At 44.8% G+C, this 26982-nt stretch overlaps 1 protein-coding gene across 1 annotated transcript; it reads left to right on the forward strand.

The window, feature by feature from the left end:
• The first annotated feature begins 2297 nt into the window (after nt 1-2297).
• tma16 (translation machinery associated 16 homolog) lies at nt 2298-5441 on the forward strand. Its single transcript, XM_080533347.1, has 7 exons — nt 2298-2339; nt 2643-2752; nt 3271-3308; nt 3768-3852; nt 4009-4157; nt 4322-4364; nt 4647-5441. The coding sequence occupies exons 1-7, from the start codon at nt 2337-2339 to the stop codon at nt 4837-4839; spliced, it is 621 nt and encodes a 206-aa protein (XP_080389473.1). The 5' UTR covers nt 2298-2336; the 3' UTR covers nt 4840-5441.
• The last annotated feature ends 21541 nt before the right edge of the window (nt 5442-26982 follow it).

Genomic DNA, 26982 nt, shown 5'->3' on the forward strand with positions numbered 1-26982 from the left:
CACCAGGGCTCTGAGGAGGGCAAGGAAGATCATGGCCGACCCCTTCCACCCCGGCCACGGCCTCCTCACCCTGCTTCCCTCTGGAAGAAGGTTGCGGCTGCCTAGGACATTAAAGGCCCGCCACAGGCTCAGTTTCTTCCCCTCAGCCGCCAGGCTGCTAAATAACTCTGGCTTCCCCCTCCCCCCTGCCTCCAAGCCTGCCCAGGACTGAACATGCACTGGACCTTGAAATAACTCTGCACTGCACTTTATATACAGCACTACCCATGCACTGTCTGTCCTGTGTTGTCCTATTTTTGCCTGTTTTTGGCCTGTTTTTGCATTTGTATTTGTACTTGTTTTGTTCATGTATATGTGAAAAAAGCATAAATGCACCTTCTGTAAATGCCAAAACAAATTCCTATGTGTCAAGCATAATGGCAATGGTTGATGCCCTGAGAGACAACCTCACTCAGCAACTTTCTGTCTTTTACACCAGAAACAAGAGCCAGTCTCAGCCAGCCCAGCAGCCTGATCACAGCCCAACTAAAATAACTCATGTCTTGCTGTGATGTGAGACAGGTTGAGGAGACAAACCGTTCTATGTGCTTGGCCATGATCAAGGACTTCCTGACCGACCGCCCCCAGAGGGTGCGGGTGGGCCCCCACACCTCCACAGCCCTCAGACTCAGCACTGGGTCCCCCCAGGGCTGCGTGCTAAGCCCCATCCTCTACAACCTCTACACCTACGACTTCACCCCCGTCCACCCCAGCAACTCCATCGTAAAGTTTGCAGACGACACAACCGTGGTGGGATGCATCTCGGGGGGGGGACGAGGCGGCGTACAGGGATGAGGTAGAGCAACTGAGCAAGCTGTGCAAGGTTAACAACCTGCTGCTGAACAAGTCAAAGACCCAGGAAATCATCGTAGACTTCAGGAGGAAAAAGTCCGAGATCCAGCCCCTGCTCATCGACGGAGAGAGCGTGGAGAGAGTCTCAACCCTCCGATTCCTGGGGATGCACATGCGGGATGACCTGACCTGGAAGGACAACACAAAAGCCACCATCAAGAAGGCACAACAGCGGCTATACATCCTGAGAGTCCTCAGGAAGGAACACAGCAAGCAGGAGATACTGGTGACCTTCTACCGCGGCGCAGTGGAGAGCATCCTCACCTACGGCATCTGCAACTGGTTCTCCAGCTGCACAACCGCGGAGAGAAATGCGCTACAGAGAGTCGTGAGAACAGCACAGAAGATCACCGGCGCCCCCCTCCCCTCTCTGGAAGAGCTGTACAACACACGCTGTCTCAGGAAGGCCTCCAAGATCTCCAGGGACCCAACCCACCCTGGGTACGAACACTTTACCCGGCTGCCCTCGAAAAGGCGGTTCAGGACCTTGGCCGCAAGGACAAACAGACTGAAGAACAGCTTCTACCACAGGGCCGTCCAGGCCCTGAACACAGCAAAGACCTAGGTTCTGGGCCCTGGACAGTCTGGACGGATTGATGGCAGCTGCTGGACTGAAAAAATCAGGTGTAGTGCTGAGGCACAAATATGTACATTTCAAGCCTGCAAACTGCGACACTTTAAATAAATGTGCAATAACACTATTGTGCAATATGACAACCCTAGTCGTCTATCTGTACAGTATAGTATAGTGGATAGTGTACATAGCCTTTATTTATGTAAACCAGCTCCTTCCCTTCTTGTGATTTTTTTTAAAAGTGTTTTTTCTTTTTTTCTTTCCTAACACCAGGGGAGCCACCCCTCCTAAATTTCGTTGTTTGGTACCTGTACTGTAGCAATGACAATAAAGACCATTCATTCATTCATTCATTCAGGTTGAGGAGTCCAACCTAACCTAGCCCTGCGCACAGAACTGAAGAGACAGAGAGAGGAGCTGTTCAGGAGAGAGGAGGAGCACAGCACCATCCCGGAGAGACAGCTGGAGGAGATGAGGTCAAGCCTGCTCCTCAGAAACCCACAGCAAAGACTCACACACCAAACACACTGCCATCCATCACACACAAACACAACTCTCCGATGTACCCGCGTTGACAATCTTTATGAGCCGTTGTGCCTTTTCGTGGGCAACACCGCCATCTGCTGGACAACATAGGTATCTTCTACACCCTGAAAAATAAATACAAACAACTATATCATTGTTCATGCAGTAAGGCCAAATCAATTTAAAAAATATCTAATGCTTGGATTTCACATTTTCACGTACGTTTGTAACGTTCTGCTCCGGAACTCGCCCCACACAGATCTCGTCCTCCAACGGAAAGAATATTTCGACGGACCACATCCGCCCGAGTTGTCAACACAGAACACACGTGTCAATTGACTGCAACATGGTAAGCTGGAAATAGTTGATCTATCAACCTCGTTCGTGGTATACAAACACCAACAGTGCGTTAACACACCGTGAGCTTAGAATTATATGGTTCTATCTCCGTTTAGGGTAGTTCAGAGATATTGAGCGTCAAAGTTTTTACATTCCAGATTATGTTTTGTGAGATGGTACCTTTGTATTTTATTAATTACTAACTCAAAAATGTCAACATTTTAAAAATAACACCACACAGGCATTAATAAACACCTAATGGATCAGATTAGATCAATTTTGACACGTGAGTGCATACATGTGTTTGTTTCAGCCGAAGGCAGGGAAAGGAAGGGCTCCGGAGAAGAAGAAGGTTTGTCATCCGTACAGCCGGAAAGCAGCGTACCTCAACCGGGAGGAGATCCGACTGGAGAAGAAGGACAGGTAAGCTATATATAAGCTTATATAAGCTGACCGTGACCTTGTTGTAGAAGGCAGTGTGTCTATGGATCATTACAGGCTACGATAGCCTCAGTCGTAGGATACTGACATCCTCCTCTCCACAGGGTATCCGCGGTGTCTTGAAAAGTATTAAAAGTTGATAAATCAATTTTGGGAAAATCAAGACCCTTAATAAGTATTAAAAAGTCTTATCACGATTTTATGAGGTCTTGAATTTTGCAGGTATGTTTCTGAATTAGACACTGTCCAAAGAGTTTGAGTCCTAAAAACTTTTAGTAAACGTTCGTGAAAGATGAACCGGAAATTGTGTTGTATGATAGTGGTCTAGTCTATTGCAAACTAAAACTGTTAAGTTAAAGGTGTCACTGATGTAAACGGTTACAGCTCGATGTGGCGGTGAGGTCTGGAAAAATATTGACAAGGTCTTTAAAAAGTCTTAGAAAGGTATTGAAATTAACCTCCAGATTCCTGTATATACCCTGTCCTCTCCATCTCTTTAGGCAGAGGGGTGATAAAGCCACAAGGTTGCACGGCATCGGTGAGTCTCCCCCTCTACATCATTACGACCCAACAGGACAGCATCTTCCTCTAGTCTATGCGGTCCGGGGACAGATAGAGCCGGAGATTGCCATGTATAGAAATACATTTAAAAAAAAGACCCCGCCATGACACATTGCTGGTAGAATACCCAACGCAACGAGTAGCTGAAAAGTGCCTTTATTTATTTGTTGTAAGGCACATTTGGAATGCTTGATGCCCGTCAAAGGGGGGAAACCACACGACGAACTCATCGGAGTCTGTAAAATAATGAATTAATCACAAACCTGATTGCTGGGATTTATTTTCGATACATAGTTTCCGACTTTCTGTCCATAGGACTGCATAGAGGAGGATGCTATCCGGCTTTAAGTAACCCTGATCCATTGGTAGATGTAGTGTAAACAGACATAAACAGCATCCTATGTGAGTGTGTGTGTGTGTGTGTGTATCCCCATAGGCGAGAGGCTTCTGTGGTTCCAGAGTCAGCTGGACCCGGCTAAGGAAAAGTACACCAAACAGGATGCCTGTGTCATTGTAGAGAGGTGTGTGTGTTCGTACCAGTAGTCTTGGATAGTCTCTGACTAGTGTGCTCTCTATTTTTGGGTCGGGGATCGATGACTCCTGCGCCATGACCACTGTGTGTGTGTGTGTGTGTGTGTGTGTGTGTGTGTGTGCGCGTGTGCGTGCGTGCGTGCTAGGTACCTGCAGAGGTTTGACTCTGAGCTGGAGCAGATTGAGCTGGTGAACGGGATCAAGGGTCGACAGGGTCGTCTCCATGGTGCCCGGGAGAGCGTCGTCACACAGACCATAGAACGAGAGAGGACTCAGTACCAGAGTGGCAGCTTTGGTGAGACACACACACACACACACACACACACACACATACACACACACACACAGAGGCATACCATACACACTAGGGCTGTATAGATTCATTGAACAGATTAAACCATCTTAGACATAATTTAGTACACATTTTTAAAAATCTGACCATGTCTTCTTTTCTGACAGAGATTCCAGATCTCATCAACGCCAAGAACCTAAAGAGCTTCAGGTATGTAGTAGCACAGACCCTGAATTCCATTTCACCAACCATTGCCTGAAGTATGCATTTGTGCATGTCCCCTCTTGGATTTAAATGGGAATAGATTGGTGCCAGAGCCTGTGCTTAAACCAATTCTATGCTTTTAAATCAACGTGGGGACGTGCATAAGACGTGCACACGTCAGGGAAAAGGGTGGAGAATTAGGATGCAGTCCTTGAGAAACCTCTAGTGGAGGACTTGTGTTGTGATTGGTGCTCATCTCACTAAGCAGTCGTCTGATTGGTTTATCAGGGAGTGGAGTGGTGATCTGAAGAAGCTCCCCAACATCAAGTTGCGAAAGATCTCCAACAAGGAAGCGGACAAAACAAAAGTGGACGAGACACCTGCTGCAGGAGAAGAGGAGGAGGAGGAGGAGGAGGAAGAGGAGGAGGAAGAAGAAGAGGAGGCTGACTCAGACTCAGAGGCCCAGGACAAGGACCAATGATGTTTATTTTTCTTAGCCTGGGTTCAGTCAGCCATCTTACCTGAGGCTGAGTAAAAGCGTCAACAGCTAGCCGGTGTTTCTAGCCCTGCTCTCCGAGTTTGAGACTGGTAGAACTGAGGATCCAAAGTCACCAGATTTGATAAAGAACTGTATTTGTAAGACTATTTTAAGCAATGTAAAGTGTGTTTGTGCGTGTGTGTCCAAGGACAATGTTATGCTTGGCAGTGTGCCGTAGTTCCAAGGTTGTCCAGGAGATGGCAATGAAATATCAGCTCAACCAGTCACGCAATAGTTGTGTCTCTCCATGGCTCGACAACTAATAATAAACCATTTGAAGTGCTGATACTGTCACTGGGATATATGCAGCAGACATTTGTATAACATCCCATTTATCTCTCAATAACTCCACAAACATGTGTCAGTTGGGGGGTGGACATTCACTGCTTTATTGCAAAAACTGGTTTGCGTCATTTGTCGAAGACGGATAAAAACTATTGAGTAAAGTCGTAACTATAATAAAATTGCTAAAATAGAACTCTATTCCTGCAGCTGTTCTTATACACTCCCAAGGGTATTGAGGGTTTGTTAGTCAAGAGAAAACATCTAACACTCCAATTCAGACTGGTGGAAAAGTGTCGGCTGCCACCATTGGCTGACTTGACTGTCAATCAGATGTATATGGAGCTGTCAATCAAAATAATTGCTGTTTGTTCTGTAATAACATACAAAGCACTTAAGATACGAACAACAACACATGGAACCACAAAGTGATACATAATTAACATAATTAAATAGAGGTCCTGTTCAGAGTAGGACCGTGTTATTAAAATATGCTTATTTGAAGTAGAGAAGAGAGTAGATAAAGTACTTCAGCTATTCTAGGGATTCTCCCATAAGTAACTCTGACGTTTCCAGACCTTCATGGTTTCAGTCTGAACACTGATTTGACTGGTAGAGAGTGACACTGAGCTACTGTCACTACCCAAAATAGCATGTTCTCTACAGAGTGTCCGATTGGCTACGTCACATTCTGACTCTTTGGTGTCTGAGGCCCTGATTGGCCAGATGGAGGGGTTAGGGGATAGCCTTTATTTATGTAAACCAGCTCCTTTCCCTTCTTGTTTTTTTTCTTCTTTCCTAGCACCAGGGGAGCCCCCCCTCCCAAATTTCGTTGTTTGGTACCTGTACTATAGCAATGACAATAAAGACCATTCATTCATTCATTCAAGTGTACTTTCTGTTCTACTGGATACCCCAGAGCCATGTCTCATGGTTGACCGCAACCTCCGAACGTTGGCGCTGTCTGGCGAGCGATACACTGGTATGAACGCGGGCTCGTTCGCCAGACAGCGCCAACGTTCGGAGGTTTCCGAACGCGAACGCGAACCGGCGTTCGGAACTGCCGGTGTGAAAGCCCTAACAGTGCTGCAGCTATGTGGGTGCCCACACAGACACCGTCCCAACACTCTCATGCCCTCATTTCCTAGCCTCCTCCTCTCCTCTCCTTTCCTCCTATCCTTTCCTTCACTACACCACTGATAGGGGGAAAGGACAGGATGAGTTTTCCCCCCCACCCTGTTGTTTCCACCTGTCGTGTGACCAGCGACCACAGAGAGAAGGACACAGGAAGAGGAAGGTTGTTGTTAACGCTGTTGAAACTCAGGGCCGGAGTCTCATACGAGACCCCGTTCAGGCCAGCAGTGCCACCGCTTCTCGGGAAAACAGGATGTGGTTTCGGACGGAGCCGTTCTCAGACAGGGTTCTCCTCCGCCCTCGGGCAGGAGGGGTCAGAGTCTGTCTGGTCAGAGTCTGTCTGTTCCTCGTGGGCGGGGTCAGGCGGAGCCGGGCCAATGGGAACCTCCACAGCCTCGTGATTACCGTTGGCCAGTGTGGCGGTGGGAGGGGCCTTCTCGGGGCAGTTCTGCACGGTGATGATGCGGTTGAAGGCCTTGAGGCGTCGCCACAGCTGCAGGTAGACCTTACACTGGATGTACATGAAGATCAGGCCACAGGAGGAGTTTATGCCCACCACCAACACCTTGGTCCAGAACGGCCACGTGATCACACCTGCAGGGAGTACACACACACACACACATGAATACATATGAATATATCCATGAATATACACACACAAATATACACACACACATGGATATACACATGAATATATACACACACAACACACACACACACACACAGGTCTACCGCCATAGCAGGGCAGAGCATGATGTTTGTTGTGTAGGTATCTGTGCTGCTTACTGCTGCTTGATGTTGTCGTGTAGTACTTCAGAAGAGAAATTCTCCACAAGTCACCTGAAAACAAGAGTGAGGATTGTTTGTCTTATTTCTACCATCTCTTTAGAATCTTCATGTCTATATAGTATGTTACTTGTTATTAGTTTTTTTTAAGATACAATATTTCCCATGTTGACAATCGACCCAGATGGTTTTTATAGGATGTTTGTTACTTGTATGTTAGGATAATAATAATAATAATAATAATAATACATTAGACTTATATAGCGCTTTTCTAGACACTCAAAGACGCTTAAGTGGATGGGAGTAAACGAGGCAGTTTAGCATAGTCAGAGATGTTTTACATATAGGAGATAGGCCACTCCCTTCGTTTACAATTGGTTTTGCATGAGACAGGGAAGATGGCCATGTGGGGCCACATGGGCCGTGGGGCGGGAGGCAAGGAGGGCTAGGACAGAGCCAAATAAAGTGTATTTTGGGGTTAGGGTTTCTTAGTACTCTCTACACTTGTTTCTACACACTTAAGTGATATTTGAAGCCGGGAGGAAAAGTTGCTAATCCGCATCAGTTTGGTGTGAATGTCGTTGTCCTGCCATCCGATAGGCCTGTCTATAAAAAAAAGCTCTCTCTTGAAAATAAGGGCCGAAAGACGCATCGCCAAGATGGCGGTGAAGTGAACTGGCTTACTTTAAAGAAGCTTTGGCATCACTAAATAATATGGCATAATATCTGACCTGGGCCAGCAATTAAGGGCGACATCTACTCAGAGCCAATTAGATATATAATTCTAGGGCGCTTAGATGGCGTAACGGGTTAAGCGCTGACCATGTAACCGCAGGGTACCCGGTTCGATTCAGGCCGGGGACATATCCTGCATGTCATCCCTCCTCTCTCTCTCACCCATCCTTCCTGTCTAAATCTTCACTGTATCTGTCAAATAAAATGAAAAATATGAGTGGGACTGCCCCACTCAGAAAAAAGAACTTTAAAAATAATAATATATATATATATCATTCTAGTAGTGTTTATTATCGGTCAATATTATTACCCAGATCAGCAAACATGGCCGCCATATAAAGAAGCTGTGTAATGTTGTGTTAAGGTTGAAACCTGAGTGACCAAACGCTCTATGTAGAACTCTTGTAGAGCGCAGGGTTGAGGTCCGTTGAATTTAAATTACAATTCAATCATTACAAATGGGGCTTTTGTTTTCAATTTAGTTTTTCAACGCTTTTTTGTTTCCATCAAAAATGTAGATTTAAAAAAAACATTGTACATGCAAATCACTTTGACCCTGGTTGAGGGAACGATCTGGAGACACTTACCTTCCCTTCCCTGTTTGATCTCCTCTACAGTCTTGAAGATCAGGAAGGAGACGGAAATCATGACACACATCACTGCTGCCAGGTGGAATACGACTGAACACAAGATCTTCCTCAGCTCGTTGGTAGTCATGTTTAGCTTCTCCCACTGAAAGAGGGAGGGAGGGAGAGAGGAAGAGAGAGGGATACGAGAGGGTAAAAGACACAGACACATTTCACAGAAATCAATATATTTTTTTATTTGTTGCATCCTGTGTGTGTGTGTGCGCACGCATGTTCACTTAATAGTACCTTTCGTAAAGGTTTTAGCTGTGTTTCCATGATGAAATCGTATTTGCAGAGTTCACAGCTGCTTATGTCTGAGGACCTGATCCACTGGTTGAGACAGTCCTGGTGGACGAACCTCAGACTCCCAGTACACCGACACGGAGTTATCAACGGACTCTCCTCTTCTGCCTCACAGTGACAGATCCTACACACACACACACACACACACGCATGCACGCACACACACACACACACACACACACACACACACACACACACACACACACATTATTACAAATAAAACAGAGTACACACATAGACAAAATTGACAGACCGTCAGTACAGAGTACACACACACACGGCCACACACTGACCTGCAGACATCCTGGTCATCGTCGGAGCAGGGCAGGGTGGAGCCGTTAGCCAGACAGGTGTTCTGTGGGTTGGGAGCAGACATGTCCCCGCCCCCCGTCCCCCCTTCCTGGTAGCTCTCAGTAACAGGCTCCACCTCCCCCTCCTCGGCGAGAGAGGAACTCCCGGCGCTGCGGGACTCGTAGCCCCCGCCCCCCCTGCGTTGGGAGCCCGCCCCCCTCTGAGACCCGTGCCCCTCCCCCTCGCCATGCCGGTTCTTTAATCCTCCGCCCCCGTCGTGCGTGTCGGCCCGGACCCCCTCGCCCTCCTCAGAACCCACCGACTGCAGCTCCATCATCGCCTCCCCCCCGGTGCCTCCCCCTCCCCCCCCCCTGGCTCTCCCCTCCTCTCTCTCGCGGCTGCTCCCGCTGCGCTGGCGCCCCCTCCTGGCCTTCTCCCGGCTCCAGCTGCGGGCCTGGCGCCAGCCCTCCCCCTCCGACGAGGACGACTCGGTCTGGGGGCGCCCCGAGCCGCGGGGGCGCTGTTCCCTCCGAGGCCCGGATCCCCGCTCCCCCTTCTCGCCGCGGTCGCTGCTGTGGCTGCGGTCGTGGTACTGTTGCCGTTGGCCGTGGTCCTTGTCGGCGCCCTCGCAGGGGGTGCAGCTGTCCCTCTTGCGATGGTGGCGCCGTTTCACCTGCTTCTTCTGGACCTGGGAGCCCGCCGGCGCCATACTGCTCACTGGCATCACCGGCGTGTATGTCACTTCCTGTTTGTGTCCGTCAGAACCACACTCCTCCAAACGGGCCAGCTGGCCAGAACTGAGCATGCACACACACATATATATACACACACATATATACACACACACACACACACACACACACACACAGAAAAGACAAAGACAGGGTGAAGTGAAAGACAAACATGGCAGACATGACATCAAGTGAGCGTGTCTAATGTAAACAGATGAGTCTAAGCCGGGGTCCAGGAGTACATGACAGTATGTGTGTGTCAGTGTTGACAGTCCCAGAGTCATAGACAGAGACAGATTAGCCACCTTTGTTAATCATTATTATATTAATAGTAGTATCGTTAACTTTTATAGCATGTTCTTTATATATATATATATAGCGCCGCACATGGCAGCTATGGTTTTACAGTTTGTTGTGTTCTGTCTGCACTGCTGTTTGCATTGCATTTAGAAATGCTCTTACTGTAACGCCAAATCAAATTCCTATATGTGTATGCTTAATGTGTATGCATAAATGGCAATAAACGTTATCTCTCATCATGTTATATAACTACGGGTATTTTCACACATTCAGCCATGTCAGAGCTGTTCACCAAAATGTCTGTATAATGTGAGACATGTGACAGTCCACTTGGAACCGCTCTCTTCTATCCTCTCTCTCTTGACCCTCTGTGCTTACCGTACATGTCACTTGCGCAATCAATGCGCACTTCAAGTTAATCTAACAGAGAAACACAACATTTGGCAAAAAAGCTGTTTTGGTACCACGCAGTGTGGCTTTTTAATCTAAAAAAAGCCACACTTCTTCAAAATAAGCCATCTGAATCCACAAGAGATGTTATCGTTTCTCCAATATCACGAATAATAATATCATCTTCCAATGAAGATGGCGCTGTGAAAGCAAAGTGCTTGAGCATTAATGAGCCTTGGGCTCCCAACACCTTGTCGCCGGTCTGTAGTTTGTCCCTCCTCAGACCACTGTTGTTAGGTACTCACCACTGCTGACCGGGAGCACCCCACAAGCCTTGCCATTTCAGAGATGCTCTGACCCAGTCATCCATAACAATTTGGCCCTTGTCCGAGTTGCTCAGGTCCTAATGACTGCCCATTTCTCCTGCATCCAACACATCAACTTGAACTGGCTGTTCACTTGCTGCCTAATATATCCCACCCCTTGACAGGTGCCGTTGTACCAAGATAATCAAATGTAATTCACTTCACCTGTCAGTGGTCATAATGTTTCGGCTCACCAGTGTATGTGAAAATACCTTAAATTAATGTCAAAGTGCTAAACAGAGATAAGATGGAGGTGAAAAACAGTTAAATCCATGAGCAAACATAATCAATTAATCATCAACAAACTAATTCTCTCTCTCTCATCACACTCCATAACCCCGGGGTAGCTGTATCCCAGTGTAACCGTCACCAAGGGCAACCATGTGTCTCACCTGCATGTTTCCTGAGAGGAGGGAGTGGCTGAGGTACGTGTGCCGACGGCTGGACCCAATACTGTTGTGGAACTGCTTGCCTGCAACAACCAATCAACAAGGCTTTGCTTTAGCTTCCTTACATCCCCAGTCAACATGATGAATGAGGAGTTCAGCCCTGCAGTGTCACTTTATCAGGCCTGGCTGAATGTTCTACCACAGACTAACTAGCATGGCCTATGACCTCCAGACACATCTGATAGAGCTACATAGGGCTGGATGATTAGTAATCGTCCAATGGGTTAGTGGTGGGTTACAGCTAAAGTTTGCTACAACCCCCACCCCACCCCACCCCCCGTGGGTCTCCATGGCTGGGTTGGGTTGGACACACACACGCACACACGCACACACACACACCAATCCCTGGAGGATTGTTTGCTCAGTGGTTACCTTGCTGCTGGATCGACTTCGTGACCGCCCAGGGTTCTTCCTACTCTGCAGGAGGAAGAGAGAGAAAGAGATCATCAAAAGACACACACACACACACACACACACACACACACCTTTTGAGAAGGTTTGACCTGAGAGGTCTTGAACTCCTAATCCCATAAAGCTTTCTTAAAAAAAAGAACTACCGTCATAACCACTTCAATACACACATTTTAGTTGGAGATGTAGATGTTAATTGCAATAGTGTAAATGAATGATCATGAACAATTGTTTTGCTACCTTCCGTCTGTCTATCTGTTTCCATCTCCTGCACACTCTCTTCCTCAAATTGCATTCATTGGGATCCTAATCCTTTCCAACCTGTCATGTTATTTGTCAGAGGAATCTTTTCTTAACTAAAAGTATTGTATTAATAAAGAGTGTGAATCTGAGTCTTCTTAGACAACTGTGTTTAGATTGGCAGATGGCCAGAGTTAAAAGTCACCTGCTGTTCCATGTGTGACCCAGAGGAGGCTGCTGGAGGTAGACGTCGGAGGACAGGGCTCATTGTAAGGCATGGCACGGAATGAGGAACGGTGTCTCAGAGGTATCACACACGTTCGATAGCATTCCTCATTCCGTTACAAGCATTACAATGAGCCCGTCCTCCGATGTCTACCTCCACCAGCCTCCCCTGGTGTGACCATTACTTCACACTGACCCGCTGAAAGATCGACCAATCCTCTTAAGACAGTCGCCCACGCTCGGGGTGAGAGACGCTGCGTCTCTATTTACAGAAACAGTAAAGCGATTTGCTCAGAATGTTCCAGAACGGGCAGTGTCTGAACTGACTGGCAGCAGGAATTAACATTGAGTATTGAGTTTGTATTGAGTTGTGTGTGTGTGCGTGTGCGTGTGCATGTGCGTATATGTGTGTGCGTGTGCCAACTATAGATCTGGAAGTCATGTTGTCTCAACTCAATCCCCCACCCTCATTCACCTCCACTGGCTACCGGTCAAGTTGACCCTTGAATACATTCAACAACATTGTTGATTTACGCAAAAAAAAATGTATTAATCGTGGAATTGAATCAATTGACTGGATTACACATTCCACAACAATGACAAATTTCCATATCACAAAAAATATGAACCCGATCTTTTGTCCTTTTCCATTAGTAAGGGTACTGCTTACATGTGGCTGATTACTGACACGTACAGTGTGTGTGTGTGTGTGTGTGTGTGTGTGTGTGTGTGTTTGTGTGTGCCTGAATGTGTGGGAGGTGTATGCTGCGTGGCTGTTGCCTGTCAATGCTGTGTACATGTGTGTATGTGTGTGTGTGTGTGTGTGTGTGTGTGTGTGTGTGTGTGTGTTGTGTGTGCCTGAATGTGTGGGTGGTGTATGCTGCGTGGCTGTTGCCTGTGTATGCTGTGTACATGTGTGTATGTGTGTGTGTGTGTGTGTGTGTGTGTTGTGTATGTGTGTATTTACCACAATTTCATAATGGCACTAAAACACTAATTGGGCAAGTTAACTTGTTAAACCAACTGTTGTTGACTGGTTTAGGGAGAGATCACAGGCTGACTGGCTGACTCACTCAGCGACCACGTTTGTGTATTGAACCGGACGAAGGTTGCGACAGCCATCATCAGCGCCGCCTTCCTCTGTTTGGAAACTTCTAGAGTCAAGGTGCCCCTCTCTCACAGAGCAGGAAGCTGTCTGTGTGTGCAAACACTGTTCTTATCTTCTTCTAGATTCTTCTCATGGGTTTTCCCCCTACCAGGAAGTCTTATCTTAGTCTTACAGGCTTAGATGTGAATACACATCTCACATTCCACTTAAATAAAAACTTTCACTGGATTGTAGTTCAAATGGGTCCTTATGTTTGTGGTTCAGATTTTTAATTGAATAAAAACTCACTGTGTTTCTCCTGTAGAAAGACAATCAAATAAAAGTGTCTGTCAGATTGTGTATCTGACAAATACAGCCGTAGTCGGTTTAATGAGCTGCTTTTGGTCAGCTAGCTCCTCATCCAGCTAGCATCTGAACCAGCTAGCCTCTGAACCAGCTAGCCTCTGAACCAGCTAGCCTTTGAACCCCAGTATACACAAACAATATTCATAAACATATGTTCTGTTTCTGGCCTCTTTTTTTTCTTTTTGTCACTCTCAAGAAGTCTGAGATATTGCTGCTGAAAGTAACCAGCAGCAAATAAAAACATAACTTCCAGTGCAGAAATAGGTGCAATATGTGCCATTTAATAACTAAGAGCATACACTAGTTTCATCTGTCAAAACGTCTTTATTATGAGTCGCTTGCCTTGAAGGGATTGGTATATCTAATTTTGGACTTAAAAATTATTGATATATAGCCATCAATTCTAATTCAAGTCCCGCATCACATACAAAATCCTCCTCCTCACCTACAAATCCCTCCACGCCTGCGCGCCCCAGAACCTCCTCACCCAACATACCCCTTCCCGGAACCTGCGGTCCTCAGACATGGGCCTGCTATCCACCCCCCGCACCAACCTACGGACCTTTGGGGACAGAGCCTTCAGCGTGGCTGCACCTACTCTCTGGAACTCCCTCCCCATAGTGATCCGCAACGCCCCCACCCTGGACTCCTTCAAATCAGCCCTCAAAACCCATCTGTTCACCAAGGCCTTTGGCCCCTAGTCAATGTTTCAGTTTTGCTTTGTTTGTTTTCTGTTGTGTCTGTCTGATCATTTCCCTTAGAATTGTAAAGCGTCCTTATTAAATTAAAGTTATTATTATTATTATTATTATTATTATTAATCCCTCAAATCACTCACAGATGCAGCACACAGCAGAGCTGAGGCTAGAGGTTATACGTTCAAAGGGTCAGAGGTTATACGTTCACAGGGTCAGGGGCTCACCTCGCTCTTGTCTCTGGAGCGGGCAGCGGCCCGGCTGCTACCGGCCGTCTCCTGAGCCGGAACCACAGAGATCTTCTGCACCGGCATTCCTGCTGTTCCCGACGCTCCCAACAACCCCAACGTTCCCAGGCTATTCCCACAGCATTCCCGGGGCGATCCACCAGACTGCTGTCACTAAAACCGACCAGACCGCCGGTCCCACCCACAGACCAGACCGGTCACGGGGGAAGACACCGGTATTTCTGCACCAGTCGGTCCAGAGCTTTGAGACGGAATGGGATCAGGTCACCGTGGAAACCAACAGAAGGCTCTGAAAACAGCAGGGTGTGACATCGTTATGACGACTGAGAACTGCTCGACGACAGCCCCCTCCTTCAGCAGAGAGAGAGAGACAGGCATAGAGAGGGGGGGGGGAGAGAGAGAGAGAGTTGATCTGTCCTGTAGTTGGGCAAAGCAGGTGAGTAATATAGTTGTTAGCGCAGCGATGTTAGCGTCTGTCTGGGAGTTAGGGCTGTGTCTGTGGGGGAACAAGCATACACGACCCATGAGGCTTAGGGCTTAAATTAACCTCAATCCCCTACACTGACCAGTGCTGCTAATCAGCTTACATATCACTCACACACACACACACACACACACACACAAACATATGCACACACTCACACACACACACAGAGGAAGCAACAATAATCCCCTGATGAAACGTCTATATGATGAGACGAATAATGGGCCTATTAGCCCGTCTCTCATGGATGACCACAGTAATGCTATCACATTCTGACCGTTGGTTGTGTGTGTGTGTGTGTGTGTGTATGTGTGTATGTGTGTGTGTATGTGTGTGAGAGAGTGTGTGTTTGACGGGGATGAGGAGTGTCCGTTGATAACCCTGTGTTGGTGTACTGGGAATCTGAGGTTCGTCCACCAGGACTGTCTCAACGCAGGCGTGTGTGTGTGTGTGTGTGTGTGTGTGTGTGTGTGTGTGCGTGTGTGTGTGTGTGTGTGTGTGTGGCATACACTTAGCTACATAAGATATTGCAAAATGCACTACGTTGTTACAATGGTGGAAAGGAGAGGTTTCAAAACAAAAACATTTTAGCAACAAGAAAAAGTGATACATTATGTCGTACGGATGTCGTAAGGATGCTTTATGCTTATCGTTTCGCTCGCCTTGTCATAAGCCACTGTGTGTACACGCATGGGGCAACGCCACGCTACATAATGACCTGTGGTCAAAACCACCAATGGAAGACGGCAACTTGATGACACTTGGAGATGCCCAGATTGCCTGGTGTTAAACCTTAATAATTATAATACATCAAATTCATATAGCACGTTCCTAAACCCGAAGATGCTTCACGAATACAAGTTGATGTTACAACAACAATAACATTTGAAAGAGAGAGACCTAGTTCTCATAGTTGAGGGAGTCAAACAGGGTGGCGCTGAGTTTGGCAGCTAAGTCTTAGGGAGAGTTGGGGGCGTGGTCTACGGGCAGGGCAGAACAAATGAATTCAGGTAGATAGAGGTTGTGCTCCTAGTATGTCAACAAACCAGTCAACAGCATATGTATCCGGGTCAAGTAAATCCTATGGCACACACACACCCACACACATGTCGTTTGGCAGAGACCTCCCCAGAAAAATTGGTTAATCCACTGAATCGTGGATTCGTGCTATAAAAAAATGCAATTACCAATATTAAAAATGCAATATTAACCCTAACCCTAAATTCTTGATATCAATCATTGCATTTTTTATATTAAAAAAATCAATTCTTCTTGATAAATATGTTTAATTGCTTTAAAAACAGCTTACTTCTGCATGCACTTCGCTTGTGCACCTTGCTGGTGAATTAATGTAGTATATCAGGGTTAGGGTTAGGGCCAGTTAAGCACTATGGTTCACCATACGCACACACACTTACCAGCAGAAAGAAAAACAAAAGCCCAGTTGACTTAACACGCGCATACACACACACACACACACACACACACACACACACACACACACACACGGGTAGGGCAGAACAAATGAATTCAGGTAGGTGGAGGGCGTGGTCTACAGTATGTCACATACACACATACTGTATGTGACAAATCAGTTCACAGGATATGTATCTGGGTCAAGTAAATCCTATGGCACACCCACACGTCGTTGGGCAGAAACCTCCCCAAAAGACACAAGTAAACAGAACTATCTTACAAAGAGGAACAAAACAACCGAAGGGGGCATTACTATCTCATATATACGATGACCGGCCTCTGGCCAGGTTCCTCTTTAGTCAATGATTACATCTCATTCAGATGGAGGAGCACTGGAGGTGAGTGTTTGTGAAAGCCTGTTTGTGTGTGGACTTTGTATGTGTGTGTGTGTGTGTGTGTGTGTGTGTGTGTGTGTGTGTGTGTGGTGAACCCTAGGATTTACTTATTTTATGTAGGTGTCTGTGTGTGCATAGAGAACTACCAATGATGATACGCAATTGATCAAGATCAACTATTTGACTAAGACGTCATCGTTACAAATGTGAAGTGAAACGAACACTGTCTCTAATCCCAACACTGTCTCTAATCCCAATAAAAGCAAAAATGCCCTAAAATATATATATATATTAGGGCATTTCTGGGATTAGAGACAGTAGAGATTGACAGGAAGGATGGGTGAGACAGGAGGGATGACATGCAAGATATGTCGAGGGTCGGGAATCGAACCAGGAACCTTGTGATTATGTGGTATGTACATTAGTGTGCTATGCCACTGAGCACTAAGCTGCTAGAATTAGTCCCTCAAAGCTCTCTAAAAAACAAAAGGAAAAGAGTTTATTCTAGTTTGTATTGTGTTCATTTGGCACTGAGGCTGAAAAGATAGGTGGCTTGTATGATTTCAATGATGCCAACTGACATGCAAATTACGCTCAAAGCTCTCTCCCTATTTTCCAGTGTTTGTGTATGAGTGCGTGCGTGTGTGTGTGTCTGTGTGTGTGTGTGTGTGTGTGTGTGTGTGTGTGTGTGTGTGTGTGCAACTCCTGACCCCTCCTCAGGAGCCACAATGGCAGCTGGTGGTCTCTTCTCTCTCTGCTACTTCACTGTAGAGAGAGAAAAAATATAATAATAATAATAATAATATGATGACAGCAAGACTTATTCGGTGATATTGTTACCATTTTATACAAAAGTTGTATAAGTCAAGAAATGTGTTAATTGAAAAATTCAATAAAATACTGATTACAAAAATATATATTAAAAAATAAATAATAATAATTTAAAAATAAAAATAAAAATAATAATAATACGAATGCATTCTATTTATAAAGCGCTTTCTCACAGGCTTACTTTGGTCAAGTAAAAGATATATCTGACTCACCATCTCTCAGATGGATCCGATAGGGTTAAAGAGCAGGTGGACTCCACCCCTCTCAGGTTCAGATGAGCTCATATTTACCCCCATTATTAATGACTGCAGCGTTTATGTGTGTGTGTGTGTGTGTGTGTGTGTGTGTGTGAGAATGTCAACAGGTACTATCCTTACCATCGAAACCCAGCCCCAGGTGGCTTGACAGAGCACCTCTCACACCACAAACTGTCTCTCTAACACACACACACACACACACACACACACACATTATTAATGACTGCAGTGCTAACGTGTGTGTGTGTGTGTGTGTCAGCAGGGTGCTATCCTTATCATGGAAACCCAGCCCCAGGTGCCTTGACAGCGCACTTCTCACACCACAAAGTTTCTCTCTAACACACACACACACACACACACACACCTTATTAATGACTGCAGTGTTAACGTGTCTGTGCATGTGTGTGTGCGTGTGTGCGTGTGTGTGTGTGCATGTGTGTGTGTAACGTCAGCCGGGTGCTATCCTTACCGTGGAAACCCAGCTCCAGGTGAGGACTCGGATGTTCTCTGCCACCAAACCACCAGAGCCGATGTTCCACTGTGGGGAGGGAAGCAGTGACGCTTCTCTGCAGTTGTAAAGGTAGAGCCCATTCAGACAGCTGTTAGTCTACAGACAGACACTACCTGAGAACTGTTGTTTGCCGTAAGACCATCAAGAGAAACTGGAGGTCCAGAGCTGTAACACGTGTGTGTGTGTGTGTGTGTGTGTGTGTGTCCAGTAGATGGCTCCTTCGTTCTCAGAGCTGGAGCTGCTGACCATAGTCTTCTCTCTGCTGGTGTTCAGTCTCTTCACTCTCAATGGAATACTAAAGGAAGGATGCACAGACACACATGGTGAGACTGCTGTGATGCGCACGCACGCACACACACACACACACACACGCTCTCTCACACACACACACACACACACACACACACACACACACACACACACACTTGAACAAACCATGCATACACGCAAACTAACAGTAGAAGATACATATGTGTTTATTTAGGAGGTTTATTTCGAAAGACGAACCAACCCTTAACCCCTCCTCCTAGAAGGAGGAACCCAGAGCACGACCCTCCCCAGGGAAGTGGTCATCGTATGACTCCAGGCCAGGATGACATGAAAGAAAGAACTGGATCAGAGGGAGCACCAGTGATTGGTCACACAGCCTCCATCCGCCGTTCTATCATCCAACCCAAACAAAAATTAACTATGCTGATTGATGGAGATGCCAAGATTGACCTATGAACCATAATAATTATAATACATTAAATGTATATCACACTATTCTAAGATCCAAAGAAACGGACGTAACAACAACAACAACAACAACAACAACAACAACAACAACAACGACGATTAAAATGAGGTAAAAGAGACAGGCTTCGTTCTCAGAGGGGCCGGTGAGTTAAGGGTGTCAGATAGGGAGGCGTTTAGTACGGGCAGTCAGGGGAAGTAGTGGTCTATGGACAGGGCAGAACAAAATGGCTTCAGATAGGTGGAGGGGGTTGGCAGCTTTGATGATATTAGCCACTGGTTATTGTTGCTGGGGGAGAGAGATGGTCGGGTGAATGTATTTACAGTGAGATGGTCAATAATAATAAACTGAAATTTGTGCTTGAAGTCTTGAATTTGTAATTGAAGGTATTGGTCCCATGGTATGTGCACGCACATGCGCGCAAGCGCACACACACACACACACACACACACACACACACACACACACACACACACACACACAGTCCACTTAATGTCACACCTCTGAGTACGCCCCAGTAGTCAAGGTGGAGTTATTGATCCTGTGATGGAGTCAATGTATTCTCACACACATACACACATACATACATACTGTACATACACACACACACACACACACACACACACTCACGCATGCATGCATGCATGCACGCTACTTGAGGTCATGTGAGTGTGATATTGAGGAGTATTTTTGGTGGTCTTAGGCTGGACAAGTCTCACTAAATCAGTCTCTCCATTTAAATGGCTAACCAAGGGCCCCAATTGGATTCAGCAATCACTGCTGAGCAGAGAGAAAAGAAAACTCACAACACTTTTTAAGAATGGTTTTGAGAAAACGAATTATACAATCAGAGCATTTATGAACAGTCTGAAAATGCATTGCGTTGAAAAAACTTGACACAGTACTCGTAGAAATAGTCTGTTAGTCTATTATTATTACGTGTAGGCATTACATGTAGGCATTCTTTAAACAAATATGCTTTGGATTAAAATGTCTGCTTAACAACTAAGAACACAGGCAGTTTTATCCCTACAGATTGGTTGGTTCAAGAAGACATCCACTACAATGATGATGGGTTCATATACCTGATAATTCAGTTTGTTTTCCCCTAGAAAACTGATGTACTACTAGTATTACAAGTGTAATATTTGTGTAAATATTACGGGTGCACATGCAAAAGAGGCCTTCATCTCAGTGTGGTGGCCCTGTATGAATAACATAGAGGTTAAATATTTACAGGTTAAATGAATAAAAAAATACCGAAACAACTTTCCACCTTAGCCAAGACTGCAGAAACCTCTCAACCCCCGATGGCACGCTTGATGTCATCCCAGACACGGTTGTTCTGGAGGAGTCGTGGTTACAGAGGGCTGGTTCTGGAGGAGTCGTGGTTACAGAGGGGTGGTTCTGGATAGGGCTGGGTTCAAAAAATCGATTTCCCGATTCTGAATCGATCTTCATTAAATGAGCGATTATCGATTCATAAATCCCGAGATCGATCTTTCTTTTTCTTTCTTTTTTTTTGCTTGCAGCTTCAACCCGCAACGAGATCTCGTGGCCAGATCTCGCGCTACAAGAATTTATCATATCTCACGCAACGTGAGGTCTCAACACTAAAATCTAAAAACATGGCGATGGCAGGGACACTCAAGTCACCACCAGGCTTAAGTCAGATGTCTGGGTGCATTTTGGATTTTAAAAATGTGACGATAGAGATGAGCTGGACAAAAGCAAAGTCATATGTAAATAAAAAGTACATTCATGTAACTGCTTTGGAGTCAATTCATTGATATGTTTAACAATGCTACATGTTATAGGATTCCTTGAACCATTTATAGCATTAGTTCGGAGAATCTCTTTCATATTCAAGCAAAACATTTATATTGTAACTAGATCGAATCGGAATCGAATCGAATCGAATCGAATCGTGAATCGAATCGAATCGGGAGCTGTGAATCGGAATCGAATCGTTTTGGGAAATCAGTGGCGATACCCAGCCCTAGTTCTGGAGGAGTCGTGGTTACAGAGGGGGGGTTCTGGAGGAGTCGTGGTTACAGAGGGGGGGTTCTGGAGGAGTCGTGGTTACAGAGGGGTTGTTCTGGAGGAGTCGTGGTTACAGAGGGGGGGTTCTGGAGGAGTCGTGGTTACAGAGGGGGGGTTCTGGAGGAGTCGTGGTTACAGAGGGGGGGTTCTGGAGGAGTCGTGGTTACAGAGTGGTGGTTCTGGAGGAGTCGTGGTTACAGAGGGGGGGTTCTGGAGGAGTCATGGTTACAGAGGGGGGGTTCTGGAGGAGTCGTGGTTACAGAGGGGGGGTTCTGGAGGAGTCGTGGTTACAGAGGGGGGGTTCTGGAGGAGTCATGGTTACAGAGGGGGGGTTCTGGAGGAGTCGTGGTTACAGAGGGGGGGTTCCTGGGAGGTGGGCTCCCTCCCCTCCTGTCTGAAGCTGAGGGCGGCTGGTGGAAACCCCAGAAACCCCACATAGGCTATACAGTGGGGGACATAAGTATCATCATTTCAAAATCAACATTTTACACATAATGTTTTCCTGTTTCATTCCACTTTATTACACATAACTTTATTTACATGTGGACTTGAATGTTTAGATTTTTCGTCTGGATTGTTTGAGTCTGGTGCAAATTTCACTTGAATAGGCTCATTGGAAATACATTTACTGGACAAAATGTTGTTGTGTTCAATACTTATTTCCCCCACTGTAATTACATTAAGTTAAAAGTACATCAGGTGAAGGGCAGTATTTTTCCTCTCTCTCGCTCTGAAGAACGGTAAACAAAAACCATGTGACTGCTTTCTGGTTATAACCGCATCATTTTCAAACTGCTATGGCTTTCCTTCTGACTACTGTAATGGATTTTTCACATGTATGGCATTTCATAATGCTCTATACTGCATCTTGTAAAGGATTTTTAATATGTACTGTATGCATTGTATGTATGCATGGTGTATCCATTTTCACACAGAGTGTAACAGTGGAGTATTCCTGTGAGATTGTTGAGAGTCTGGCTGTCCTGTTTATGAACACAGAGGCCTGATTGTGTTCATGCATAGTGATGGAATGCAGACTCGTTATCAATGTTGTGACTATGTTGACAATTATATAAAATGTACAATGTGAGAGTTGGGGGGCAGTCTTTTTGAAAGCTTCCCATTGTGAAGTCATTTGACTGTCCCAACTCGAGTTGTGGAAAGATCATTTTCTTTAATAAATATTATACCTAGATTTAAAGCAAGTTTTAAAGCAAATATTGAGTCTCATTATTAATCCACAACACTACAACTCGCACTAAAAAACAATGGCTAATCAAAACGATTTAAAGCAAAGGAACATTAAAGTAACATTACATAACAATATATAGATAATAAGCTGTCTTAGGCAGTCAACATGCGGTTTTACAAAATATTTAGCAATTAAACAAATAACAGAGGAGCCTACCTACTTACCTATTTGTGAGGGGAAGAAAATCTTGAACTTGAAACAAGATATCGTGGCAACTTGGCACCCACCCAATCGAAAGTGAAGGTTGTCAAATTCATGGGATGGTGATTCGTAGCAACTAGGGAATTTTACTGTGAAGTTTACAATAAAAAAGTAAGTAAGCCACTTCCTTTCGACGGAAAACAAAGTAAATTGTTGACTCTGCGTGCAGAACGATGGTAGGACTATGTCTATGTTGATAGTAAAGTTGAAATAACGGTGTTTTCTACATGTTTTATCGTCGGATGAAATGGCGGATCGATTGCGCACTTATCAGGCATTGCAATTTCACAAAATATCAATGATTTTAGATCAATATAGATAGATATCTATCTATAGATATAGATAGATAACTTCTGGTGATAGATAGATAACTTCTGGTGATGGGAAACATTATAAAAGATCATGACGCCACACGCCAAAGTCAAGTGCGGAAATAGCGCTCTAATAGTTCGTTGAAGTATATTTCTTATTACTAGACTCTCCAATATTAAAATGAAGAGGGAACCATTTGTGTATGGCTTCACTGTATAGAATAGAAGCACACAACTTAAAACAACGATATGTGTATACACCAGTTTACGTAAATCCCCTAAGCAGCGTTAGGTTTTGTAATAAAATGATGTTAATCACATGATGCAACGTGAGCTTTCGGTTTGCACTGGACTGTCAACACCCACAGTTCAGAGCTTTCAAATGATAACACAGGTATTTCTAATTACAATTTCTATTTCTAGGTTGATATGGCACCAGTTCTGTTGTTATCACTGTGAAGGTTAAGATGAGCCATCTTCAGCAGGGCACACAGAGTGGTGCCATCCCTAAACAAACACACAAGAATGACTCTCCAATCAAGGGTGACGATGAGACAATGGACCCTGATACTACAAGGTGTGTGTGTGTGTGTGTGTGTGTGTGTGTGTGTGTGTGTGTGTGTGTGTGTGTGTGTGTGTGTGTGTGTGTGCGCGCGCAAATCTCCCAAAATGCAAAAATCTGACACTGTTTTTGCATAATTTTTATGTCCCCCTAGACCAGTGGTCTTCAACCTTTTTCAGCCCCCTTGGACGAGAGACAAACAGAACAGGGACCCCCTCACACTTTAAGGCCTATAATAACTTGTATATTTACTTCATTCACCTTTTATTTCACCTTATTAACCTATTTATATACTGGGTTATTTGCCTATGTGTTTCTGATTGATAAAACGTTCATGCATAATTATGATTATTATTATTATTGTTGTTGTTGTTGTTGTTGATGAGGCTTATATTTTCTATTATTATTATTTTTCAACAATGAAGCATAGCTTTAGGAAGCCATGTATGCTTACCTCAGTGAGATGACTGGCCCTGGTTGGTGGTACACAGCTTGTCTATTCTAGGGGAGATGGAGGTTGTCAGGCAGAGCATCATGTCATCCTCAGGCTGTAGTCTGGAACTGTATTTGCTCTTCAGGTAGGTGAGGGAGGAGAATCCTCTTTCACAAAGATAAGTTGTTGCAAAAGGCAAGATGCTCACCATGGCCTTTGCTGTCAGTTGGGTGAAGTATTTGTGGTAGTGGCAATGGATCCAGAACTGGGTGAGAGGCTGTGACTCGTACACATTCTTGTGTGTACTGTCTGTGGTTAGGTCGATCAGCTGATCTTCCTCAGCGGCTGTCAGGTTTGAGCCGTCGGATGCATTGTCTTTGAATGGAAACCGTATCCATGTGATTTTTCCAGGACTCAGTCTCAGAAAAGTACTTCAAATAGACTTTCGAGTGCCTCCAAGTGATTCCTGACGCATGCCTGACGCATTTCACGTCAGGCGAGGGCACCACGGAATCCACGGAAATGCATTGAAATGCGCAGCCAGCTCCGCGCGGTTTTGGCCATCTCAGGCATGATAATCGCTCACCTTTCGTGTTTTGAATCCAAAATAGGTGACCTACCTGATTCGTGTAGATCCGATGAGAAAATATTTTTTGGGTGCTTAATGCTTAATTCACACACCAGCGCCATCTGCTGGTGGGTTCTGGCCCTGAAAGACAAAACCCCACTGGAAGAGAACCATTTTTTTTGTATTATACTCTTCAATAGACATACACATTGATAGCAGTTCATGTGTTGCATTATTATACATGATATGTGTTGCATGTGTTACATTATTATAAATGATAATTGTCATGATCAAGGAGCTATAAATACATACTCCTTTAAAACATTTTGACAACACAGAAAGATGACACAATATGGAAAACTTCTTTAGTTTAGTAATTTTACTCACTGTATACACATTTTTCAAGAACATGAATTTGACTCCTTTTGACCATCTCTCTATGTGAACAGGGAATTCCAAAGTCAACAGACACTAACATCTAGTCATGTGTCTATGAGGAGCGACCAATCAGTGAATTCAAGTGATGATGGAGACCAAACCATGGATGGAAGGTAAACCAATGGCTGTTAAACCTGCAGTGTTGTATTATACCTTGTCAGTAAGAGTATGAGATGGCTACATTGTTTGCTACCACTTCTCATAGTCTTGTGTCACCTGCAGTGTTCATCAGAGACCAGAGTCACCAACCTTCACTTATGTATCAATGAAGAGTGACAGGTCAATGGAGACCCCCATTACTTTCAAGGGAGACTCGACTCGATATGAGTGAGAATATTTTACTAATACCTAAAAATGTATACATTTTCTTTTCTTTATGGTGTTCTATTCATTTAGATGTAAACACCAAATTGTTTTGTAGTTGTGACACTTCCCCTCATAGTCTTGTATTTCTTGCAGGGTCGATTTGAAAAGACCAGACTCACCAACTCCAAGCTGTCAATCAATGAAGAGTGATCGGTCAATGGAACCTCCTCTGCGTTTTAATGAGAGAGAATCCACAGGAAAAAAGATGTTAGTAAACTTCTTAAATTTCTGCACTGACATTTGCTGTCCATCAACATTTCAGTTGACAAGAATAATGACAAGTTATGGAAAAGTAATTCAGTCTTTTTGGTGCATGTGTATGTGCAGTGAAAAGTAGAAAATGTCACCCTCTGCGAAAGCATTGGAGAGAAGTAAGAACAACTAAAGGAAAATCTGAGAGGAAAGGATGTTGTTAGGGCTATACATTGTATCATAATTTTATTGAACCAATGATAAACTCTACTTTTCTTGTTTACTACATACTACTGTTTATTTGTTCTGCAACAAGTCGTGGAAAATAAATGTAATATTATGCTGTCCCTTTGCCTTAGTAAGTACTTATTCAATAGCTTTGATAGATAAATACTGTAGATAATTGTGTTATCTGCTTTTCCACTTACAGTAGCAGCACCAGACCAGGAGATGTTCTCTGTGACATCTGCTCTGAGCGCCGAGCTGTGAAGACCTGTCTGACCTGCTCTGTCTCCTACTGTGAGACTGATGTTAAGCAGCATTACACAGTCCCTAAACTACAGACACACACTCTGGTGGACGTTGCTGAAGAGCAGAGATGGTGTCAGGACCACCACAGACCTCTGGAGGTGTTCTGCAGGACAGACCAGATATTAATCTGCAGTCTGTGTGTAGTAACAAAGCACAGAGGACATGACACGGTCTACGAGGAGATAAAACAACCTGGAAGACAAGTATGCTCTGTTTTTTCCCACTTCTCATCTTGTGCCTACAACATTTGGAGCATTTGTGAAGAGATTCATTCATTTTGATCAAAATGTTACTTAAAAGTAAGGGCACAATATACAGTCACGTTACTCAACTCACTTATGACAAGGAATTTGCAACATACCTTTATCAGAATGTCAAGTTGTTCTATGCATGAAAGCAATCGCAAAAATTGATACACTTGCAATTTTGTATTTGTATTATCGTATTATAACTATTTTTGATTCTTGTTTTACTGTATGTCTATACCAAAGATTACAGATGAAGAGCAAGACCAAAGACAGAATTTAGTTGAAGGTAGGTGTTTGAACTTGAGGCTTCTTAGCCTTGTTTATAAAATTAGACAGTAATAGACACCATACTGTAATGCAATCTGTAGAAATGATGGTCTCTTCAAACCTATTGCAAGATTAATTGTCAATATTTCTTCACTAAAGTATATTTATTTAGAATGTCCACATTGTGTCACATTTAATTTCAGTATTGATATGATCTAATTGTTTTCTTTCCTTTACCAGTGCTGCGCCCTCCTGGGGAGATCCGGTTCCTGTCAGTGAAGTCAGACTCTGTGTGTCTGTGCTGGGGGCCTCCTGAGGGACTGAATGGACCACAGAGGTTCAGAGTGATCTGGAGATGTGATGGAGAGCAGAACAAA

Source organism: Nansenia antarctica (genome assembly GCF_963989245.1).
Source record: "Nansenia antarctica genome assembly, chromosome: 6".
Classification (NCBI taxonomy): Eukaryota; Metazoa; Chordata; class Actinopteri; order Argentiniformes; family Microstomatidae; genus Nansenia; species Nansenia antarctica.